Genomic DNA, 23612 nt, shown 5'->3' on the forward strand with positions numbered 1-23612 from the left:
ACAGGGCCGTGCTGACCAGCAGAAACCCCTGTGATGGTCAGAAGGAGCTGACAGGGTCGTGCTGACCAGCAGAAACCCCTGTGATGGTCAGAAGGAGCTGGCAGGGACATGCTGACCAGCAGGAACACCCTGTGATGGTCAGAACAGGTTGTAGGGACTGCCAGGAGCTGTTAGGGCCGTGCTGAGCCCAGCTCTGTGCCTTGCCTCCCCAGCTGGTGGCCGTGCTCAGGGAGGTGACCTACCTGAGGCGCAGCGGGGCAGGAGCCATCCCCCTGGCAGCAGCTGAGCTCCATTCCTGCAAGGAATCCCTCTGGCAGCTGGTGGCCAGCCTGGAGCTGATGGCCAACAGCTACAACAAGGTCCTGAGGTCCCTGCTGGAGGTGGAACATCCTCTGGTGCAGGGCCAGCTGCAGGACATCGACGTGAGGCTGAGAGAGGCAGAAGAAACGCTGACCTGGAAGACAGAGGGTGAGCTGGCTCTGCGTGGTGTTGGTTTTCCCAGCTTTTACTGAGATGGGGCAGCTGAGAGGTGTTCTAAAAGCTTTTATTGCATCATCAGTTTCAATGAATAGTGAGACAAATGTAAAACTCAACTCCATTCCATCAGAAGCCAACCAGTTTCCTGGTTACAATACTTTATAAATCTTTTTCAGCCTATTAACTTTTGGCCCACAATGCTGCTGTTACTTAAAACACCAATCACCTCTATTTTTCCTATATTTAACACAAATCCCCTATATTCTTAACTGTATTCTTACCTATATTACCTATATTTAACACCAATCACCTTTATTTTTACCCGACGTCATGTTACAATGTATCTTTCACAATTCTAATTCTCTAAAATACCTGGTCCTTTTGCAAATCTACATTTTGAAACCTGTTGAAACTTTTTTCCAGTTCAATCTCCCTCTCAACAATGTCATCTCTATTCTATGGCATTATAGTATATTATAGTATATTGTAGTATAGTATATTAAAACTATATTAAAATAATAGAAGAAATTATTTCATTAGGAGGTTAGCAAGGAATGGAATCAGAATGATATTAAAATTTTGTGACTGACTAGACAGTCTGAGATAGATGGATTGTGATTGGTTATTAATTAGAAACAACCACATGAGACCAATCACAGATGCACCTGTTGCATTCCACAGCAGCAGATAATTATTGTTTATATTTTGTTTCTGCGGCTTTTCAGCTTAGGAGAAAAAATCTTAAAGGGATTTTTCAGAAAATATCATAGTGACAGTAGGGGAGAGGTAGAGGTGGCTCTGCTGCTCCAGGTAGTGAATCTCTTACCTTAAGGATGAATGAGAAACATGTGAGACCATGGGGGAAAGGTCTGAAGGAGAGAACCCCAGAGCTTGGCCCAGCAGCTCTGGAAATAGAGGCTCAACCATCTCATCTTCCCCAGGTGTCTGGGATCACATCTCTGGGGTGGTGAGTGATGTCTGTGACCTGGAGCAGAGGGTGCAGAAGGCCAAGGACAACGTTGAGGAGATCCAGAGCATCGTGTGCTCATGGGGATCGCCCATGCTGGAGAGGAGGGACCCCAAGAGGGAGGCAGTGCTGAGCCTGGAGGAGTGCCAGGAGTGCCTGGAGCGGCGCTACAGCCTGGTCAGGGAGGCTGGGCACAGGATCCACTCCCTGGTGGAGGTGAGGGGGCACCTGCAGGTCTGGGGGGCTCCTCAGAGGCTCCCTGTGGTCCCTGTGGCACTGGAAACATCCAGAGTGCTTTGCCTGAAATGAACTCCCTGAACACATTTGATAACCCACCCCGGAGTTAACTGGTGCTGTCTCTGAGGGGGGGGTGGGCTGGATGGGGTGTGGGGCTGGCTGGGCTCCCAGCCCCGGGCAGGACCAGCTCCAGCACAGAGAAGGGTCTGGCTGCAGCCCTGGCTGCTGGAGAGCCACTAGAGGGGAGTGGTGCATCGGGATTGGGATGCTGCTTCAAGGAAAGGAAAAATCCCCTCTGAGGTGTTACCTGGGAACAGGGGCTCTGGCTGACCCTTTGGTTTCAAGCTCTGTCCCTCTGTGCAGCAGGAGGTGATGCTGAGCACCCAGGGAGAAGCTGAGTGACAGGGGAGAAACTGCTCTCCCAAACCTTGGTGCTTCCCAGCAGTTTTGCCAGAGCTCAGAGTCCTCTGCAGGCCAGGAGAAAGCCCAAAGCTCTGCTCCTCACCTGCCTGGAGCCAGGTGTTGTGCATGTCAGGGACGGCCCCTGGCCTGGAGGAGATGGGTTATGGGCCCAGCCCTCTCCTGAGGGTCATGTCTGGCCTTGGGCTCTGAAGAGAACCAGATGGGTTCATCAGGATGGGCCTTTGAGACCCCCAGTTCTCCCTGCCCCAGGGGTGCAAAGCAGCCCCAAGTCCCATGGCCTCAGAGAAGAGGGAAGAAAACACGTGGAAGACCTTCTAAGGCTCTTCTGCCCTCCATTTTCACCTTGACATGTTCCTGGAGACCAAGCAGCCCTTGACAGGAGCAAATTGTGGCCATGCCCCAATAGGAAGATCCACCTCAACCAGGCTGGCACTGCTGTGGTGCCCAGCATCAGCCCTTGGCTGTGGGGCAGGGATGCCTTCACAAAGCATCAGCTTTCAGCATCAGCACCTCCTTACCCACACTTAGTGAACCTGTATTACACTCAAGGAGGATTTTTGGACACACTCAGCCCTGTTGTGTGTGAAGGAATCTTCTTTGTGTTCCAGGAAAACCAGAGCCTCCTACGTGCAGAGCCAGCCTGTGATGCCTGGAAGGGGTATTTGGATTATGTGGATGAGATAGTTCTGGATGGATTCTTCACTGCCATTGAGTGCTCCCTGAAATACCTCCTGGAGAACACAGGTGACACCTGACTCCTGTCCCCTGGCTGCAGAGGCTGCTCAGCCTCTCCATGGGGACATCTGTGGCTGTGCTCCCTCATTCTCAGTGCTTGCTCTCTTTTTTCCTGGCCTCTCCAAGGGGACATCTCTGGCTGTGCCCCCTTATTCTCAGTGGTTGTTCTCTTCTTCCTGGCTTTCCTCTGGTACTGGAGTGTCCAGAAGGGGAGGGTGGCTCCAGCACTGGTCACTGGATTGCTCAGGGGGAGGGATGGAGGTGACAGCACTGTCTGCAAGGGTTAATGGACAGAGACACCTGAGGCTTCTCCCACATCTGTGCTTGGACATCAGCCACCTCCCACCCTTCCATGCCCAAAGCAACAGGGTGGCACCATCCCTCCTCTGTGGGCAGTCTCAAGAGCCAGTTCTGCTCCTGAAAGGCATCAAACAAAGCCCTCAGTCCCTGGGCAGAGGTGAGCCGGGCTCAGGAGTGCCCAGGTCTCCTTGCTGTGCTGAGAGCAGCTTGTGTGCAGCTGAAGCACATCCCCAGGAACGCTTCCCTTCTGGATGTGAGGCACTATGAGCCGGAGAATTGCAGGCAGTTCTTCACCATCTTGTTAAAAACTTGCCTAGGTTGTCACATTTGCATCTGGCTTCAGTTTCTGGTTGCTGTTGTGGTTTTTTTTTTGCATGCCTTTCACCATTAAATTAAAGAGCCACTTGGTTCCTGTTGTATTCCTCCTCTGCAAGCACTTTCATGCTGGCACTGTTCAGCTCTCAGACTCCCTCTGCATTACCTGAAGAGCCTTTCCTCCTCAGGGTGTTTTCTGCTCCTTACATCACTTGTGTCTCACCTGTTCCCCACTGGTTTTGGTGGGTACCACAGCACAGCTGGTTTGCCAGCACCTCCATGGGTTGTGCAGGCCCCAGGGAGTGTGTGTGTGCCACCACCCCCTCCTGCTGTCCCTACAGGCCATGTGGCACCTTGTAATAGGACCTCAGTGGCTCTAGATTCCTTGAAAAGCGCCCAGACATCTCTGTTCTTCCCTGCCAGATCCCAAGGCAGGACTTGCTCCCCTCTTTGAGGTGCAGCTGGATTTGGTGATCCCAGATTTGGTGTTTCGCCCTCCCTTGGACCCTGGCACCAGGGATGGATTCTGTGACATGGTGGAAAGTCTTCTCCAGGGCATCTTCCACATCTCCTCGCTGGTGTCCCGGCTGGCTGCACACAGTGGCTTCAGCCACTACCAGGTCTGTGCTCTGGGGCTTCCCTGGGCTGGGACAGTGAGGAGGTGCTGTGTGCTCCCACCTCACTGTGCTCTCCTCTCCCTCTCCACTCTCTCCTTTCTCCTATCTGCCTTCTCTCCTCTTCTCTCCTTTCTCTCCTCTTTCTCCTCTCCCTTCTCCCATTTTCTCTCTTTCCCTTCTTCTTCCTCTCTCCTTTCCCTTCTTCTTCTTCTCTCCTTTCTCCTCTTCTTCTCTTCTTTCCCTTCTTCTCTTTCTTCTTCTCTTCTTTCCCTTCTTCCTCTCTCTCCACTCTCCCTTCTCCTCTCTCCTTTCCCTCCTTTCTCCTCTTCTGTCTCCTTTCCCTCCTTTTCTCTCCTTTCTCTTCTCTCTCCTTTCCCTTCTCATCTCGCCCTCCTTCTCTCTCTCTCCTTCTCTCTCCACTCTCTCTTCTCCTTTCTCCATCTCCCCTCTCCCTTCTCCCTGTGCCCACCAGGCTGCCCTGGAGGCCATGCCCTCGCTGTGCTCGTGGCGCCAGGAGCTGCTGGCGCGGGCTGAGACAGCGGCCACCACGTGCCGCGAGCACCGCGCGGGGCTGGAGCGGCGCTTCTGCCACCTCCTGCTGCAGGACAGGAGGGACCTGGGCCACCCCCTCCTGCTCCAGGACAACAGGGAGCTGGGCCACCATCTCCATGTCCCTACACCTGCAGACACCGAGGAGGGGCTCCCTGAGGCACCGGCCATGCTGCAGCAGTTCAGGGAGCAGCTGGGCTCCTACGAGCAGCTCTACGAGGAGGTGGCTCGAATGCAGCCCCTCTGCACCTTCCAGGGCTGGCTGAGGCTGGATGTGCGGCCCTTCAAGGCAGCCTTGCTCAACGAGATTAAAAGGTGGAGCTTGGTGTTCAAGCAGCATCTCCTGGACCATGTCACGCACAGGTGAGGGTTGGTTCTGCCTCTGATCATGGAAATGCTCTTGTCTAGATTGGGCTGTTTCATTTCCCACTCATGGCCAAAGGATAGAGAATCATGGATTTTCTCTTGTCTGGATTGGGCTGCGTCGTTTCACACTCATGGCTGAAGGATAGAGAATCCTGAAATACCCTGGGTGTTGGAAGGGATCCACAACGACCATCCAGTGCAGCTCCTGGCCCTGCACAGGCACCCAAACAATCCCATCCTGGGCATCCCTGGGAGCATTGTCTGATCACTCCTGGAGCTCTGGCAGCCTCAGAGCTGTGACAACCTCCAGAGTTAATACAGGAACAGGAGAAGGGCTCATGATGCACAGCAGCTCCATCCCAGCACTGAATCTTCCATGCCCTGGTCTCTGCTTGTGTGTGAGCTGGGAGTTGCGGCATCCCTTGGTACCCCTGACATCCCTGGTACCTATGTAGGGTGTTAGACAGTTTGTGTTTGCCCAAGGTGTGTGTTCTGCTTCTCCTGAGCCAAAGAATCCCATCTCTGCCAGGGCACTGGACTTACACTACCGGATTTGATGGTGGCCATCAGTAAATCTGCATTAATGTTGTGAGGTTTTTAACAGCCCATGATTCAGGTAGCCTGGCATGAGCAGTCATGGGGAGGTGTCATGGAGCAGTTTGGGCTCCAACTTTTGCATTACCAGGTGTTCCTTGCCCTGAAGAGCTGCTCAGATCTGTGCAGGACAGTGCCTTGGGTGATTTATTGGTCACAACTGAAGGTTGTCTTAGGTTGTGGGTGCTCCCAGGGGAGTGCTCACAGACATCTGAAGAGGAGGCTGCTGCGTGGGGTGGTGATGTGATCTCTGGTGTGCTTTTCAGCACCATAAATCTGTCTGATAATTTCTTTGCAAAGAGGTTTAGTGTGGCAGAGAATGAGCACTTAGGAGCTGTTATTGAGAGTCCCTGAGTCAGCAGTTCAGTCTTTATTAGGTGAAGTATTTAGGGATACTTTTAGGCCCAGCAACATCCAGAGAATTTAAGCACTTAAGAAGTGTTTTGAGACCCAGGAACCCAGTGCTCTTCTGCTCAAAGTGCCCAGTAGCTGGTGAGGTTAAAAACAGGATAAGCAGGTGAGGAAATGTGTCCCAAAGACTTTCTTGTCCGTGATAGTTTATGGCTCAAGGGCTTGAGAGACAGGGATCTTAATTTTAAAGACCTGGAGGGATTTTTTCCTCCCAAAAATGTACACTTGCTTTTCTGAGCTGCTGTGAATTTGCATCACCTGCCGGAGGGAGCTGCCCTGTGAAGAGAGGCAGTGCAGGAAGGACAAGCCCTGTTTGTTACAGCTTTGAAATGTGTCAGGTTCACCTGGGGAGCTTGGATTCCTGTGGTGGAAGAGATGGGGTGAAAACTGTCACAGAATCCCAGAAAGGTTTGGGTTGGAAGGGATCTTAGAACCCACCCAGTGCCACCCCTGCCATGGCAGGGACACCTTCTACTGTCCCAAGTGCTCCAAACCCTATCCAGCTTGGCCTTGGACATTTCCAGGGATCCAGGGGCAGCCACAGCTGCTCTGTGCACCCCATGCTGGTGTCTCCTCACCCTCCCAGTAAAAACTGGGACAGGAAAATCTGTGCTCTCAGACAGCCCCTCCTGAGCTCCCTGTCTCTGTTCAGGTACTCTCTCTCCAACTTGAAAAGTCCCAATCTGTCTTTCTGTTCCTTTAAGGAACCTGTACCATATCCAGGGATACCTTTGAGCAGGAATTCCAGTTCTGAGGCTGGGTATTAACTCCAGAGGAGCTGGAAGAATAATAATTCCAGAGGAGCTGCCCTCATCCTGTGCCTTCCTCCCCTGCTTTGTGCTCTGCAGCTTGGCTGACCTGGACGAGTTCATCCAAACCGCCGAGAGAGGTTTGAGCAGAAAGGTGGAGAAAGGTGACTACAGTGGCTTGGTGGAGGTCATGGGTCACCTGCTGGCTGTGAAGGAACGTCACAGTGCCACTGATGCCATGTTTGAGCCTCTGAAGGAGACCATTGAGCTGCTGAGGGCCTATGAGCAGCAGCTGCCTGAGGAAATCCACCAGCAGCTGGAGGTGGGTGAGGGTTTGTGGTGGGCACAGCAGTTTGCCCAGGAGCAGAAGGCAAAGGGGGCAGGAGTGGAGGAGCATCCCAGGGATATTCAAGGCTCCCTGTCATTAGAGGGCCTCATTGGGCAGCGTTTTGCTATTGCAGGATGTGCCTTAGTAGCTCTAAATGTTGAGATTTTTTTCTTTTAAAGCAGAGATTAAGCCTTTTGTTATGTGTGAAAAACATGGAATTGCCTGCTCCAACTCCCAGCGATTGCTCTTGAAAAAAAATTAATGCGTTTTCAAATCCATCTGTTAATTAGGTTGAATTATAATTATTTTTAAATAAGCTGGTTCTTGGCAGCTATGGAGATGGGGAGGATAATGTTGGCAGAGGAGCTGCCTTCCCACAGGACTTCAGTTCTCCTCTGGGTCGAGACCACCAGATCTGCTTTACCCAGAGGATAGCCCTGGGAGCAGGTTATGAAAATATTTTGGCATCTTTCCACATCTGGCTCTTATGAGTCAGTTCTTTGGGACTTCCTTTCTGTTCTGCAAAGGGGACCATGAGAAGGTTGTAAGAGATGGTGAGTGTTGGGGGACAGAGACAAGCCCTGCTAGCTGTCTTCATCCACCATGAAGCCCAGTCCTGTGGGGGAGCCCAGCTCCACTAAACCGTCCTGCCTGGGAGCTGCTGGTGTGTCCCTGCTTGTGCAAATACTTCCAAAATACCTGATTTACTTTGCTGATAGAAGAAATGAGGGTGTGGAGCAGGAGCAGCCACCCAGATGCAGGTACTCTCTCTCCAAAGAATTGTTCTTTCTGGCGAGTGGCAGCAACACTTGTGTGTGAATGATTCATTCCCTCCTGTGTGGAGGGGGAAAAGCTTCTCCAGAAGCTCCTCCAGGCTCCTCTCCCTCCCTGGAGATGGATGGGCTGGAGCTGCTGCTTGGGAGGAAGAGAAGGGGGCAGCTCTGTGAGTGGTCATGGATGGTGATTTCTGCTGAGACTGTGGTGAAAAATGCCAGTATGAGACCCGTCAGGAGGGGCTGGCCCTGCCCTGGCCATCTCTGCCCTCTCAGAGCTGCCTGCAGCTCCTTCCCTTCTTTCCATGGTGGGTTTCCATTAATCTCCTCAAGACTGTGAGCTGGGATGGAGAGAAACCTAGAATCTTTCCTGTGGGCTTGCACAGCCCATGAAGAGGAGGGGACCTGGGGACAGCAGAGCCCTTGGCAATCATGGAATTGTCAAGGTTGGGAAACACCTTTAAGATGATAAAATCTCACCATCCACCCAGCACCACAACTGTGATCACCAGTAAACCACATCCCCAGGTGCCACATCCACAGGATTTTGAATACTTCCAGGGATGGTGACTCCACCCTGCCCTGGGAAACCTCTTCTGATGCTTTACAACCCTTCCTGTGAATGTTTTTCCTCATATCCAATCTAAACTCCCCCAGGCATAACTTGGGCCATCCCAACCTCTCTCCCTTGCAGTTTCAGCCATGGGATCAGTGGCTTTTTCCATTCCATGGTTATCCAGGAGCAGATCCCACCCTGCAGAGCCCCTCCTGCCTCCCAGCAGTGTGGCAGCAGCTCTCTGGCCACAGAGAGCAAACACAAATCTTCCCAGGCATTTTCCCTGGGGAAAGCTGTGCGAAAGCTCAGAGAAAGAATTAAAACAAATCTTATCTGCACTTGCTGCACCTGTTGCTAGGCAAATGTGGAATGTGTTATGGAGATTTGTTTACCAAAGGGTGGTGGTGTATTGTATTTGTTGAGATTTTTGTGGGAGGGAGGAATGATGTATTTGATTTTATGTTTTTAGAAGGTTAATTTATTATTTTATGATACTATATTATATTAAAGAATACTATACTAAACTACACTAAAGTATACAGAAAGGATACTTACACGATGCTAAAAAGATAATAATGAAAATTTGTGACTCTAGAAAGAGTCCTGACACAGCTTGGCCCTGATTGGTGTGAGTTGTTTTCACTCATTGACCAGAATCTAATGAAACAATTACTTGTGAGTAAACAATCCCTAACCACATTCTAGATGAGCAAAACACAAGAGAAACAAATAAGATCATAATTGTTTTCCTTTTTTCTGAAGCTTCTCGGTTTCCCAGGAGAAAAGTCCTGAGCAAAGAGGTTTTTCAGAAAATGTGAATACCACATTTAGAGGTTGACCAATGAGGTCAAAGCTCTATCAGGCAGGCTAGAAGGGCGGTTATGGGTTTCTTAAGAATAGAGTAAGAATATAATATAGAAGAATAAAGCAATGGTTCAGTGTCACTGACATATTTTATGAAAAATCCTTTTGCCAGGATTTCTTCTCCTAGGAAGCTGGGAAGCTTCAGTTTCCCCATGTTTTGCTCCTTAGGAATGTGATTTGGAGAATTGTTTATCCAGATGTGAAGTGTTTTAAATTAATGGCCAATCACGGCCAGCTGTGTCAGACTCTGAGTCTGTCATGAGATTTTATTATTCATTCTTTTCTATCCTTATGGTGTCTCCTTTCTCTTACTTTAGTATAGTTTTAGTATAGCATTTATAACATATAGCATAACATAGCATAACATATAATATAGTACAGTATAATATAGTATAATATAATATAACATAGTATAGCATCTACACTACACTACAATACAATACATAGTATAACATATACTATAGTATAATATAGTATAATAAAATATAATATAAAATATAATAGCAGTCTTCTAAAACATGGGGTCAAGATTCTCATCTCTCATCCTGGGGACCTTCAAACACCACCACAGTTCAGCTTTTTGCGTCATGGAGTCACTGCTAATCACACAGTGCTAATTACACCTTCTACATCATGGGGTCAGCACTAACCCCCGTGTGTCAGGGTGACCCAGCAGTGCCGCTGTGCCCACAGGAGCTGCCAGAGAAGTGGGGCCAGGTGAAGAAGCTGGCTGTGGCCGTGAAGCAGCAGGTGGCCCCTCTGCAGGCTGCCGAGGTGACCGCGCTGCGCCAGAGCTGCGCCGCCTTTGATGCCCAGCAGCAGCGGCTCCGCGAGCGCTTCGTCAGGGAGGCTCCCTTCAGGTACAGCTCTCCCAGCACCAACCAGCCTCAGGAACATTTGAAGGAGCTGGGGTTGTTTAGCCTGTCTCAGGTTTGCTGTTGTTGGAATGGCTTTTGAGGTGTAAAGGTTTTTTTTTCCCAGCCCTGCACTCAAAGGAGAAGTCAGGGTTCTTTGGCTTTGGTTTTCAAGGTTGTTTATTTTCTCTTATTTAATACACGCTTTTTGGATCTGCAGAGATTTGTTCAGCTGGTCAGGTTGAGGCACACTGAGAGCCCTCAGGGTGGCGTTATCTTTTTAAAAACTACATGTACTTTATTTATAATAATTTTTAAATACTTATCACTTATGTTAGACAGTTTGTCTTTAATCTAAAAGTGCTACTATCACAGCAGAAGATAGAGGACAAGAAGAAGAATGAGAAAGACTGGACACGTCTAGATTCCTCCATCTTGCCTCCTGAACTCCCATTTTAAAAACTTTAAAATTCTACATTTTCACCTGGTGATAAATTCATTATCATTCTATTCAAACTCTTGTGGCTTGTAACTCTACACACAAAGTTGGTAATTGTTTCCATGGGCTAAAATCAAAGGCACAGGTGCTGAAATCTTAAGGCATCACCTGCATGTCCTGGTGATGCACAGCTCTCCTCCCTGCTGTGCCTGCAGTGCCTGGGAAGAGGTTGGGTTTGGGTGGTGTCAGCAGTGCCATGTGGCTCAGCCATCAGGGTGTAGTAGAGACCTTTCATCTCTCCTGTGGCTCTCAGAGGCTCTGTCTGTTTTATTGGTCCTTTAGAAGTTGTTACAGTGTCACTTATGAAGCATAAATGTTTATTTCTAGGTTTGACACCGAAAAACCTTATCAACTGCTGGATGCAAAGCACATGGAGATTAAACAGATGGAGTCAGCCATGACCTCGATTTATGAATCAGCTGGTCTGTTTGAAGTCATGGTGCCGGAGTATAAACAGCTGAAGCAGTGCAGGAAGGAGCTGTGTCTGCTCAAAGAGCTCTGGGACATGATCTCCCTGGTGAACACCAGCCTTGAAGACTGGCAGACCACCAGATGGGTGGACATTAACGTGGAGAACATGGACCTGGAGTGCAAGAAGTTTGCAAGAGAGATTCGGAATTTGGACAAGGAAATGAGGGCATGGGATGCTTTCAGCGGGCTGGAAAGCAAGGTGAAGAACATGCTGACAGCCCTCAAGGCTGTGGCAGAACTTCAAAATCCTGCCATCAGGGAGAGGCACTGGAACCAGCTGATGCAGGTGACGGGCGTCAGGTTTGTGATGGACTCGGACACCACCCTGGCCGACCTCCTCAAGCTCAACCTGCATGAATTTGAGGGGGAGGTCCACGGCATTGTGGACAAAGCAGTGAGAGAAATGAGCATGGAGAAGGTGCTGAAGGAGCTGAGGGTGACCTGGAGCTGCAGGGAGTTCCAGTATGAGCCTCACCCTCGCACCCACACCCCCTTGCTGAAGTCAGATGAGGAGCTTGTTGAAACTCTAGAAGACAACCAGGTGCAGCTGCAGAATTTGATGTCCTCCAAGTACATTGCCTTCTTCCTGGAGGAGGTGTCTGCCTGGCAGAGGAAGCTCTCCACTGCTGACTCCGTCATCTCCCTCTGGTTCGAGGTGCAGCGCACGTGGTCTCACCTGGAGAGCATTTTCATAGGCTCAGAAGACATCAGGGCACAGCTGCCCCAGGTATGAGCCCCCAAATCCCAAATTCCTGCTTGGGAAATGTTGAAGAAGAGGCTCCATTATTAAATGGGGTTATCTGTAGTGCCGAATCCCCCAAAGCAGGGCTGTTCTCCGGCTGCCTTGTTCCTCTGGAGGCTCCCTCAGTGCTCTGATTGTTCCCCCAAGGATGCTTTTGTGCTTGAGCTGTGCTGAGGGGCTGATCTTCTCCCCTGTAGAACTGCATGGCAATCACAGAGTTCCTGGGCGCTGGCAAACACAGTTCTTGGGTGCTGAGTGAGAGCTGCTGCCTTCCTTCAGAGCTGTAGGCATGTTTCCTCTTCCTTCAGAGGGGAGAGGACTGAGATCATTGCTCAGACACTGCAAATCATCAAACAGAGCTGGCCCAGGCAGCTTTGGCAGCTTTCCCTTTCTTTCCATCCACTCTGGTGCTGGGGGAGAGCAGCTTTTCTCCTGCTGCTCCTCTGGGGAACTCCTCAGGTGCCTCCAGCCCAGCTCCCAGTGTAATTCCAGGCTCACAGCCATGCTGAGCTGGAGCAAGCCTTTCACTGCTCTCAGAGGCTGGGATCTCTCAGAACACCAAGAGAACATTGCTGTGTCCTTTGTGTCCCTTTGTAGGACTCCAAACGTTTTGAAGGCATCGATGTGGATTTTAAAGAACTGGCCAATGAAGTTCAGAAAACCCCAAATGTGGTTGAAGCCACCAATAAAGCAGGTCTGTCCCAGCAGCTGGAGGACATCCAGAGTAGGTAGGTAGAGCATCAGTCCCAGGGTTTTGTCAGAGGCTGGAATCAGCCATGAAAAGCTGAACCTGTGCTCTGAGGCTTTTTCTGAGGCTCTGCTTCCTCTGCAGTCACAAATCCCCAGCTTTTCTGATCTTTCTCAAGTTTCTGCATTTGTGACCCATCACCCTGGCAGGATGGGCAGGCCCTGGCACAGGTTACCCAGAGCAGCTGGGGCTGCCCCTGGATCCCTGGCAGTGCCCAAGGCCAGGTTGGACAGGGCTGGGAGCAGCCTGGGACAGGTTGGGCTTTGAGCTCCTTTCCAACACAAACCATTCTGTGATTTTGTGATCAAACAAAGCAGAGCTAAGCCCATTTAATTTACAAAATTATCCCTGTGTACCCTTGAGGCATCACACAGCTCCCTGAGACAGACCTGAGTGCCCTGGGATGGAGACACTTCTCACTTAACATATGAATCTGCCTGAAACCCACTTCAGAGTCCATGCTAAGCTGTTGTGGCAGTAGCAGCTCTCCATTTCAAATAAGGATTTGATTTTATTTTCAATCGAACAAGGCCAATGTTCCTCACAGAGAATGTTATTTAGGAACTTTGTAAGCTCAGCAGCAGTTTAGCATGTGAACACTGCAAGATTCATTTTAGATCGGAGCAAACAACTTTCCTTTCATGCTTTGCAAACACAAAAAGCTGAGTTGGTTGGAATCAGACTTTAAAATGTGGCTCATTAGAATAAAAGCAGTTCTGGAAATGTTCATCCCAGTGGATGCCACCACCTGTGGCAGCTACGAGCTTGTCTAAAGCAGTGGGGTCAGACTGCAAACCTTTCCAACCTCTTCTTCCACTTGTGCTTCTGCTGTTTCATCAGGCTGCCCTGACTCCTGGGTGTTTGGCCCTGGAGTAGAGTGAGCTGTGAGTTCCCCTGTGCTTTGTGGGTCTGCTCAGGGCTGGGGGAAGGAGCAGCCTGCAGGCTCAGCTCGTGCCTGCCATTTCCCCGTGGTGGGCAGAACCTGCCTGAGAAGGGCAGCACGAAGCATGGCAGGGTATTCACCCACCTGTCCTGGGCTCTGCTTTGTCTCCCCAGGTTGTCTCTGTGTGAGAAGGCTTTGGCTGAATATTTGGACATGAAAAGGTTGGCTTTTCCCAGATTTTACTTCATTTCTTCTGCAGATTTACTGGATATTCTTTCCAATGGCACCAACCCACAGCTGGTAAGGCTTGTGCTGCATTTTCAGGGGTGTCACAGTGAGAGCTGTTGTCCTGGGACTCTCCTCAGTGTCCTTTCTGGAGGGATTTTCTCCCACCCTGTGTGGATTAACAACTCCATCTCTACCTGCCATCACTGACAGGCAGCCCTGCCCTGGCTGTTGTCTGATCTGATCTTGGGAATGCTTGTGGCAGGTTCAGAGAGCCCCTCTGTGGCCTTTGTGCCATAAAACAGGGCTTTGCTCCTGCTGGGATACAGTGAGATTGCAGGAAAATGATCTCATCCAAAACTTGGTGCTGACCTTAGATCCTAGCCTGGGATGGCACCAAGCAAAGAGCCCCAGGCTGGGCATTCCAGTGTGGGAGGGCTGAGCACTGGTGGCTTGTAGAGGGTTGGTTTTTTAGGCTGAAGAGACAATTTCCAGAAAGTGCCTTTTCCTTCCCCCTGCAAAGCCTTTGGGGTGTCCTGATGGCAGGGCAGGGATGAGTCCAGCCTGCAGGAGGTGTGCACTGCCTGTGGACAGGTGGTGTCTGACCCTGCACTGGGTTTCTAGGATGGGCCCTGAATGCCAGGTGTGGGGAATCCCCCCAAACACACCATTCCTCCTCCCAAATCCCCCAAACACACCATTCATCCCCCTAAACACACCATTCCTCCTCCTGGCTCGGCAGGATTCCTGGATCATCCCAAGGAGGAGCTGGCAGTGACCCTCCTGTTGTAAGAAATGGCTTCCCAGTCCCCTTGCCCCCATTCCCAGGGATCAGAACCCCCTGTCCCCCGTGGGCAGAGTTCACAAGATTCAGTCCTGCAGGTGCTGTTTCATGTGGAGCTGCTGTCAGGGAACCTGGGCATTGCCAGCCCCTTAGCCTGGCAAGGCCCTGCCCAGCCTGCTTTGGGAGGCATCAATAATCCTGAGGTTGGTGTGTGAACCAGATCAAAGTGTTCACAGCAAATAGAGCCTGTTGGGTAAGGAATCAATTCCTTATTCCACCTTTTAGCAGTGAGCAACCTCAGCCTCCTTAAGCTTTTCCTCCTTTTCAGCGTTTGTGTGAGGATGTGAATGGGGCAGGCTTGGAAATGCTCTTGTTGCCACTAACCTTTCACTCAGCTTGGATGTGTTTGCTGCTGCTGGGTGATTTCAGCCCACAGAGTGTCATAAATACACAGCTGATTGATGCTTAAAATGGAGAGAGAGAAAGAGAACACAGGAAGCAGAGAAAAGCTGCTGTGCTGAAATGCTCCACGGAGTAAGGAGAAATTCCTGGTGCTTTCTGTTATTCAAAACTATTTGCAGTAAAATCAAAGTAAATGTCAGACAGGATCATACACGGATACGCTCTCAGCCTTTCCACTGTAGTTTCAAAGCCTGATAATTCCTAAAGGAGGATTAAATAGACAATGATATTATCCACTTGAACTGGGTATTGAGCTGGTGCAGGTTCAGGTGCATTCTGGGCTCTGGTGGCAGAGCTGTATGGAGTGCTGGAGCACAGCCAAGGCTCTGCTAGAGTGGCCAGGGGCTGGGAGAGCACAGTGGGGGTCGCTGAGCCTGCCCACTTGCAGGGGAAAACCAGGACTCCATGGTTTGTGTAAGAGTTGAAAGGATGTGTGCTTGTCCTGGTGGGGAAGCTGAGTGTCCATTGCTTCTCAATCCACTTGGCACCTCCTGGGGTTCGGCCAGGTAAGAAACTGATTTGGGCACCTGTGGGACAGCTCCTGAGGAGGGGCTGGAATCCTCTGTGGGACAGGGAGTGAGAGCTGGGCAAACAAGCCATAGGATGGATTATAGGACAACCTGAGCTGCAGGGAACCCAACAGGCTCATCAAATCCAGCTCCTGAGAAGGACAGCAAGAGGCTCCTGTTGGCAGCATCCTGGCCATGAGTGAGAAGATGTGGTGCTGCCAAGATGTCCAGGTTATTCTTTGTGAGCAGGACTGTGGATGTCACACCTCTGCTGCTCTCTGCTCTGCCTGTCCTGGTCCTTGATCTTGAGTGCTGTGTCCAGCTCTGGCCCCTCAGTTTGGGAAGGATGTTGAGATGCTTGAGCACATCCAGAGGAGGCAACGAGGCTGGTGAGGGGCTGGGAACACACACCCTGTGAGGAACATTTGAAGGAGCTGGGGTTGTTTAGCCTGGAGAAGAGGAGGCTCAGGGCTGACCTCATTGTTCTCTACACCTTCTGAAGGGAGGTTGTGGACAGGTGGGGTCGGTCTCTGACAGAACCAGAGGACACAGTCTCCAGCTACGGCAGGGAAGGGACAGGTTGGATATTAGGAGGAAATTTTTCAACAAAAGAATGATAAAGTACTGGAATGATCTTCCCAGGGAGGTGGTGGAATCACCATCTCTGGGTGTGTTTAAAAAAAGACTGGACATGGCACTTGGTGCTATGGTCTAGTTGAGTGTTAGGGCTGGGTTGAACTCGATGGTCTTAGAGGTCTCTTCCAACCTCATTATTCTGTGATTCTGTGTTCTATCCCCCTCACTTCATTTACACAATCCCTTTGGCAGGTGCAGCGTCACCTTTCAAAACTCTTTGACAACTTGGCCAGGCTGAAATTCCAGGTGGACTCTGAGGAGAAGACAACCAAGGCGGGCGTGGGAATGTACAGCAGAGAGGAGGAATATGTCCAGTTCAGTGAACCCTGTGACTGCAGTGGGCAGGTGAGAGGGGAGACCTTGTCTGTTCAAGCTGCCTGGTGGAACCTGCTCCCACCCCCCTTGGGTGGGCATCCCTGGCCCAGTGTGGTATTTTTGGGGTCCCCCATCGTGGGAAGAAAAGATGAATTTGACTCTGTTTTTAGAAGGTTAATTTATTATTTTATGATATCATATTCTATAAAACAATACTATATTAAAACTATACTAAAGAATAGAGAAAGGATACTTACAGAAAGCTTAACCAGACAACAATAAAAAACTTTGGACTTTCTAGATTCCTGACACAGCTGGACCATCATTGATCATTAAGTAAAAACAATTCACATGTTTTTAAACGATCTCCAACCACATTCCAAAGCAGCAAAACACAGGAGAAGCAAATCAGATAATTATTGCTTTCATTTTTCTCTGTGGCTTCTCAGCTTCCCAGGAGAAGAAAAATCCCTGGTGAAGAAAATTTTCAGAAAATATGACAGTAACAGTCAAGGTCTTGTAGAGTTCCACTGCACTGCCTCCATTGGAAAAGCTGGAAGAGCTGGTGTGGAACTTAATCCTTGCTTACACCACAGCTCTAGTCCTGCTCTGGATGGGTCCTTACAGCCCATGGGGTGAGGAAGGGCTGTGGCCTATTCTTTACTGGGCTTTTTAATTTTAATTCCTGAGAGATGTTCTGAAGGTTACTCTTACCTGTTGGGAGGGGATGCAGACTGAAAACAGATTAAATTATTCCAAGGTATTTCTGCCTGTATACCTTTGGAAATAAAAGGGTTTTTCCCCTGTTTTCCAAATCTTATTTCATGGGATGAGTTAAAGTACAAAATTTAAGAATCAAATTACTGCTCAGCTTTTCTGTCCCTGTAGCTGCACTTTCCTCCATGGACTGTTAAAGGAAGCTAAAGTAAGTAATACCAGCTCTGAGCTCCCCGGTGATGGCACTTGGCATTTCAACTCTCCTCTCTGAAATACTAAATATTAAATTCAGCAGGAATTGTGAAACACTAAATTCAGCAGGAATTGTGTTCCCAGCATTCTCTTGCTGCTGGCAGATTGTGCTCCAGTCCCACAGGTGACTCTGCCATGGCTTGGAGCTGGAACACGCTGAGCTCAATTGCTCCTCAGTCCTCAGTGGAGTTCAGTGTGATTCCTCCTCCGGCTGGATTTCCACAAAAAACCTCTCTGTGAGGAGATGCTGATCTTGCAGGAGCAGAAATGGCTGAGTCCTCAGTCTGGAGGAGGCCTGGGGCTTGTTTGGCTGGAGAGTTGAGCTGCTTGTCCCCCTCATTGCTGAGGGATGGGATGAGGGATGGCAGGCATGTTCTTGGGATCATCCCTTATCACCCAGGGATGAGAAGCAGGAGTGTTCTGGGATCATCCCTCGTCACCCAGGGGTGAGAAGCAGGAGTATTCTGGGATTTAACCCCTTCTGCAGGTGGAGGTGTGGCTGGGTCACCTGCTGGACACCATGAGGGCCACGGTGAGGGATGGGATGGGTGCAGAAATGGCTGAGTCCTCCAGTCTGGAGGAGGCCTGGGGCTTGTTTGTCTGGAGAGCTGAGCTGCTTGTCCCCCTCATTGCTGAAGGATGGCAGGCGTGTTCTGGAATCATTCCTCATCACCCAGCAGTGAGAAGAAGGCCTGTTGTGGGATTTAACCCCTTCTGCAGGTGGAGGTGTGGCTGGGTCGCCTGCTGGATGCCATGAGGGCCACAGTGAGGGACGGGATGTGCGCAGCTGTGGCGGCCTACGAGGACAAGCCCAGGGAGCAGTGGCTCTTTGACCACCCTGCCCAGGTACTGCCCCTGCTCTTCTCTGCTTCCAGAGGGGTCTGGGCTGTGGATGGGAGTGGTTCTGTCCAGGGAACAGAGGAAGGGTGTGGTTCCTTGAGGAGTTAAGAGGAATAAAGTGGAGATTTATTGAGGGGCCTTCAAAGGCCACACCCTGGCAGCACCTAGATGGTTCCAAGATGGAAGCAAAAGAGGGCTCAGTCATGAGATCTCACATTTTTATAAATCTTAGTCCATTTCCATATAGGACTTAACTGCCCAATTAATAGCTTCATCCTCCTTGCTTGCTTTCCCACCCTCTTCTTCTTGCATTCTTTATGCTTTGGGCCTGAAGTTTGAAGAGATTGTCCTTGAGTCTCCAGCTAGAATGTGATTGCTTTGTCTCCACCACCCTGTGATAAGATCCCAGTAAGACTTAATATAAAACTAAAGCTGCACACCGAAGAACAGAAAAACCTAAAAGCTAAGGTATCAAGTCAGTTCTCCTTTCTCCTAGCCATCTCTTGATGGGTGCCCAGGCTGAGCTCTGGGTCACAGCAGGTCCCTACCCCTCAGTGGGGTGAGAGAACAAATTGATGGGGCCTGACTAGAAGAAGGAGCCCCTCTGGCAGTCTCCCATGTGTTCAGACATGAGAAAGGGGCTCATTTACTGAAAAAGCAGCTGCTAATTGTGTCTGTCACTGATGGGAATTTCAATTTCAATGGATGTAAAATGGATCCCTGCTCTCCTTCCTGCTGTGATACTGTACAGCAAAACTTCATTTCACATCGGAGATGCCTCATCCCTGACCTCCCCGTGGCCCAGACCCTCTCAGAGGTAAGAAAAGCCTGGTGTTGCCTTGCTGTTGAGCCACTCTGTTTCCTCAGGTGGCTCTCTGCTGCGCCCAGATCTGGTGGACAGCTGAGGTGGGCATGGCCTTCTCCAGGATGAAGGAAGGCTACGAGAAGGCCATGAAGGAGTACCACAAGAAGCAGGTGTCCCAGCTGAACGTGCTGGTGACCATGCTGCTGGGGCAGCTCTCCAGGGGTGACAGGCAGAAGATCATGACCATCTGCACCATCGACGTGCACGCGCGGGACGTGGTGGCCAAGATGATAGCACAGAAGGTTGGTGCTCCCAGCTCAGTGTGAGCCATGCTGGGCTTTGAGGGGGAGATCGTGGAGGGACAGACCAGGGACAGGCACTGGGGGCACTGCCTGCCTCAGCAGGGCCATAAGAAAAAGCATTTGGATTTTTCTTTTCTGTAGCTTTCTTGCTCTGGTGTGGGCCCACAGGGAATCCCTTGGGATTTGTCCACCACTCCCACAGTGCCTGCCATCACATACTCCCAGAATGGTTTGGGTTGGAAGGGGCCTTAAAGCTCTTCTCATTCCAACCCCTGCCATGAGCAGTGACACCTTCTGCCGTCTCAGAGTGCTCCAAGCCCTGTCCAGCCTGGCCTTTGGCTCTGATACCTTCTGGGCTCCCCTGGCAGTGCTGGCAGGAGTAGGGGGCAGGAGGTGGGTGTTCCTCTGCTCCAGGGGTTTTCCAGATGCCTTCTGTCCCATCTGGGGTGCCAGAACTGATGCCTAGAGAGGCTGACCTGGGACAGAGACTGGATAGAGCTAAAAGAATAAAGCAGGGATTTATTGAGAGGCCCTTAGAGGATACACCTTGGGCAGTACCAGAGCTCAGCCATGGCTACACCCAAGATGGATCCCAGTCATGAGTTTTCACACTTTTTAAGTTTGGGTCCATTTCCATATTGGGGTTAATTGTCCTATTACAGCTCCAGGTCATGAAGTCCCATCCTCCTTGTTTGCTCTCTCAGTTCCGCATTGTTTATGCATTTTGGGCCTGAAGCTTGTATTGATTTTCCTTGGTCCCAAGCTGGAAAAGGATTATTTGTGTCAACCTACCTTGTAAAGAAAACCTACTAACACTTAACACAAAGCTCAGAGCTACACACCTGGGCAGCACAGAATCTGAAAAACACGAAAGCCAGACCTGAAGGCACCACCCCTGGCCTCCCTGGTGTCCCTCTGCAGGTGGACAATGGCCAGGCCTTCATGTGGCTGGCGCAGCTGCGGCACCGCTGGTCGGACGAGGAGCGGCACTGCTGGGTCAACATCTGTGATGCTCAGTTCCTCTACTGCTATGAGTACCTGGGTAACACCCCCCGGCTGGTCATCACCCCCCTGACCGACAGGTGAGGCCCTGGTGGTGCCACCTCAGGTGGTGGTTATGAGATGTCATGGACACATTTTATAAAAAATCCTTTCATTAGGATTTTTTCTCCTGAGAGGCCTCAGAAGTGAAATGTAATCAATGATTATCTGCTGCTGTGGAATGCAACAGGTGCATCTTTGATTGGTCTCATGTGGTTGTTTTTAATTAATGGCCAATCACAGTCCAGCTGTCTTGGACTCTCTGGTCAGTCACAAGATTTTATTATCATTCCTTTCTATTCCTTTCAAGCCTTCTGATGAAATCCTTTCTTCTATTCTTTTAGTATAGTTTCAATATAGAATTTTCTTTTCATATAATATATATAATAAAATAATAAATCAGCCTTCTGAAACATGGAGTCAAGATTCTCATCTCTTCCCTCATCATGAGACCCCCTGTGAACACCACCACAATGAGACATTAAGGAATTTAGGGATTTTAGAGGAGCTAAGATTTTAGTTAGAGATAAGCTTTATTGTTGTAAAGCTTGTTTGTAAAGACAAATCTGCCATTCCTCTGACCAGCTCAGTCTCTTTCCCCTTTTCCCTCATCCTGTGCAGGTGTTACATCACCCTGACCCAGTCCCTGCACCTGACCATGAGTGGGGCTCCTGCAGGCCCTGCTGGCACTGGCAAGACAGAGACCACCAAGGACCTGGGCCGTGCCCTGGGCATCATGGTCTACGTGTTCAACTGCTCCGAGCAGATGGACTACAAGGTGCTGTGTTACCCTAAAACTTTCTGAGAAATCCCTTCATCAGGATTTTTTCTCCTGGGAAGATAAGAAGCCTCAGCTTCTCTATGTTTTGCACTTCTGGAATGTGGTCTGGAAATTGGCTATTAGTTAAAAATAATTTACGTGTTTGGATAAAAAATCACAGCCAGCTGTGTCAGACTCTCTGAGTCAGTCACAGGTTTTTATTATTCATTCCTTTCTAGCCTTCTGATATATCCTTTCTCTATCTTTAGGATAGTTTTAGAATATAATTTATATTATAGTATAATATATTATAGTATATAATATAGTATATAATATCATAGTATAATATAGTATAGTATAATATAATATTATCATAAAATAATAAACCAACCTTCTGAAAACATAAAGTCAAATTCTCATCTCACCTCACCGTAAAAACCTCACAACACCACAGTGCTGCTCTCCCCAAACTGGGGCTGCTCGGGGCCCCTGGAACCTGCAGAGTGGGAGTTATCCAGCTGGGCTTGCTCTGATCCATCCACTCTCCTCTCATCCCTGCTGCCGCCCTTCCTGCTGAGCAGCTTTTCATGCTCCTCCTTCTTTTTGTCTCTGAGACTTGCACAAAGTTCTTGAGGAGCAGAACTGAACTGTGCTTTCTGCCCTGCTCCACCTTTCTCTTCCCTTCTGGAGTTAGGTTCCACATGAAATTCTTCACAAATTCTGGCCTGTTCAGTGGAGACAGAGGCTGTGCTGATCCTTTCGCTCTCTCCAGACCCACAGGACACCTGTCCCAGGTGTGGGGACAGAGCTCTCCTGGTTCCACAGGATCCTCTGCTGGTCATGGTGCTAATCCCTGTGCTCTCCAGGGGCACTGGCTTTGGTGGCCTTGGACCATATTTTATCCAGCTGAGGTCTCTCATGGATGTGGGGCCATCAGTAACTCAGCCCAAGTGACCTTTGGATGGAACCAGAGTGCAGAGTTGTCTAGAGAGGGCAATTAGCAAATCAAGTAGCAAACTGTGCAGAGCCATAAATATCATAATTGAGTTGTGCCTGCTGCTCTCCTGGACTTTCTAAATACCCACAATAGACTGTAAATTGCTATAAATAAACAGGCAGGGAAATGAAATCTATTTTTTGCTGGAGTAGATTCTGTTTGTGATTTCACTCTTGTAATTTTATTTTTTTTTTCTTTTCAGTCTTGTGGGAATATTTATAAAGGCCTTTCCCAGACAGGAGCCTGGGGCTGTTTTGATGAATTTAACAGGATCTCAGTTGAAGTCCTTTCTGTGGTTGCTGTACAGGTAAGTGGAGAAAAGCTTGTGGATAAATACAAGCGAGACTTCCTTCCCTCCCTCCCACAGGGCCAGAACAGATGATTTGAGTCCTGGGGAACTTCAGTGCTGAAAATTGAGTTGCTAAAATTTCAAAGTTCTTCTGGTCACCAGTGTCAGCTGTGAGTGCAGGTTTTGGGATCCCAGTGTTTGACTGAGGTGCTGAATTCATCCTAGACCCACTTTGGGGCTTGGCATTGCAGAAATTAAGGTCTACAGACCAGAAGTTTCTACACTTCTGTAAATGTCTTGGTCAAAGGAATTGTTCTGAACCCCTCCACGAACTCCTCACTTTCATCCCTCTTTGTCTCATCATTGAACCTCCTCTGATGTCCCAGAGAAATCCCAGGCAGGTACAGGTATTTGCATGTCCTTCCCTCTCCACTTCCCTTCCATCAGGTTCTAGCTTAAAGTTGTCATTGAAAAACGCCTTTGAGGATCTTAAAATAAAAGGGGAAGCTGAACAAAAGAAGCCCAGATATGACTCAGCTGCTAATGATTCCCTGGCTCCTGGCTGGAGCGTGGTGTCTGAGCGAGCAGGGCTGTCACTCCATCATCGCCTCTGCTGCTATTAGAGAGTAACCATGGTGATGGTTAATTGGCTGCCTTAGTCATGCAGCTCCTGTCGATGTGGGTCCTTACGCTGAGAAACTCCCTTAATTGCTTTGCTTTAAGGTGGCAAACGGGTGAGTTTAGGGCAGAGATAGATTCCTCCCTGATGAAGTGGTGTTAGGAGCTGCTCCCTTGGGAAGTGGGGAAGGAAGGTTTGGCTGTAATGGACTCGGAATGGGAGGTGGGCAGTGAGGTGGTGGAATGGAAGGTGGGCAGTAGGGTGGCCTGGCTGTGTTAGCTGTTTAGGAAAACACTTTTTTGTTGCCCTGATTTTTAAGATTTTTCTAAGCCTTCTGATGTTTATATTCTTGTAATGAACATTCTCGTGCACTTTATGTTAATAACTTATTGTTTTGCATTCTTTTATGGAGGAGGAGAAATTTGATGGATTGTTGGTTTGTCCAGTGTCATTGGAGAGGTGGCACTGTCACCCTCCAATCCATTGTCACTTTTGGAAAACTATAAATGTTGGAGTCAGAAATTAAAAGTGCTCTTTTTTACCTTGGAGAGCTGCGTGTCCACGATATCATTTTGTGTCCTATAGCAACAGTTTTTTACAG

General features: G+C 49.5%; 1 protein-coding gene across 1 annotated transcript in view; it reads left to right on the plus strand.

Moving 5' to 3' along the window:
• DNAH9 (dynein axonemal heavy chain 9) overlaps positions 1 to 23612 on the plus strand; it is a 147339-nt gene that overhangs the window by 17103 nt on the left and 106624 nt on the right. Inside the window, exons 15-30 of the mRNA XM_058817530.1 lie at positions 213 to 468; positions 1419 to 1660; positions 2713 to 2848; positions 3878 to 4074; positions 4544 to 4983; positions 6840 to 7062; positions 9955 to 10121; positions 10942 to 11812; positions 12425 to 12555; positions 13632 to 13758; positions 16267 to 16419; positions 18079 to 18204; positions 19066 to 19305; positions 20227 to 20387; positions 20968 to 21124; positions 22306 to 22410. Of these exons, the coding sequence (XP_058673513.1) occupies positions 213 to 468; positions 1419 to 1660; positions 2713 to 2848; positions 3878 to 4074; positions 4544 to 4983; positions 6840 to 7062; positions 9955 to 10121; positions 10942 to 11812; positions 12425 to 12555; positions 13632 to 13758; positions 16267 to 16419; positions 18079 to 18204; positions 19066 to 19305; positions 20227 to 20387; positions 20968 to 21124; positions 22306 to 22410 (3732 nt within the window). The remainder of the gene's footprint in view (positions 1 to 212; positions 469 to 1418; positions 1661 to 2712; positions 2849 to 3877; positions 4075 to 4543; positions 4984 to 6839; positions 7063 to 9954; positions 10122 to 10941; positions 11813 to 12424; positions 12556 to 13631; positions 13759 to 16266; positions 16420 to 18078; positions 18205 to 19065; positions 19306 to 20226; positions 20388 to 20967; positions 21125 to 22305; positions 22411 to 23612) is intronic.

The sequence above is a fragment of the Ammospiza caudacuta genome, chromosome 19 (genome assembly GCF_027887145.1).
Source record: "Ammospiza caudacuta isolate bAmmCau1 chromosome 19, bAmmCau1.pri, whole genome shotgun sequence".
In the NCBI taxonomy this organism is placed as follows: Eukaryota; Metazoa; Chordata; class Aves; order Passeriformes; family Passerellidae; genus Ammospiza; species Ammospiza caudacuta.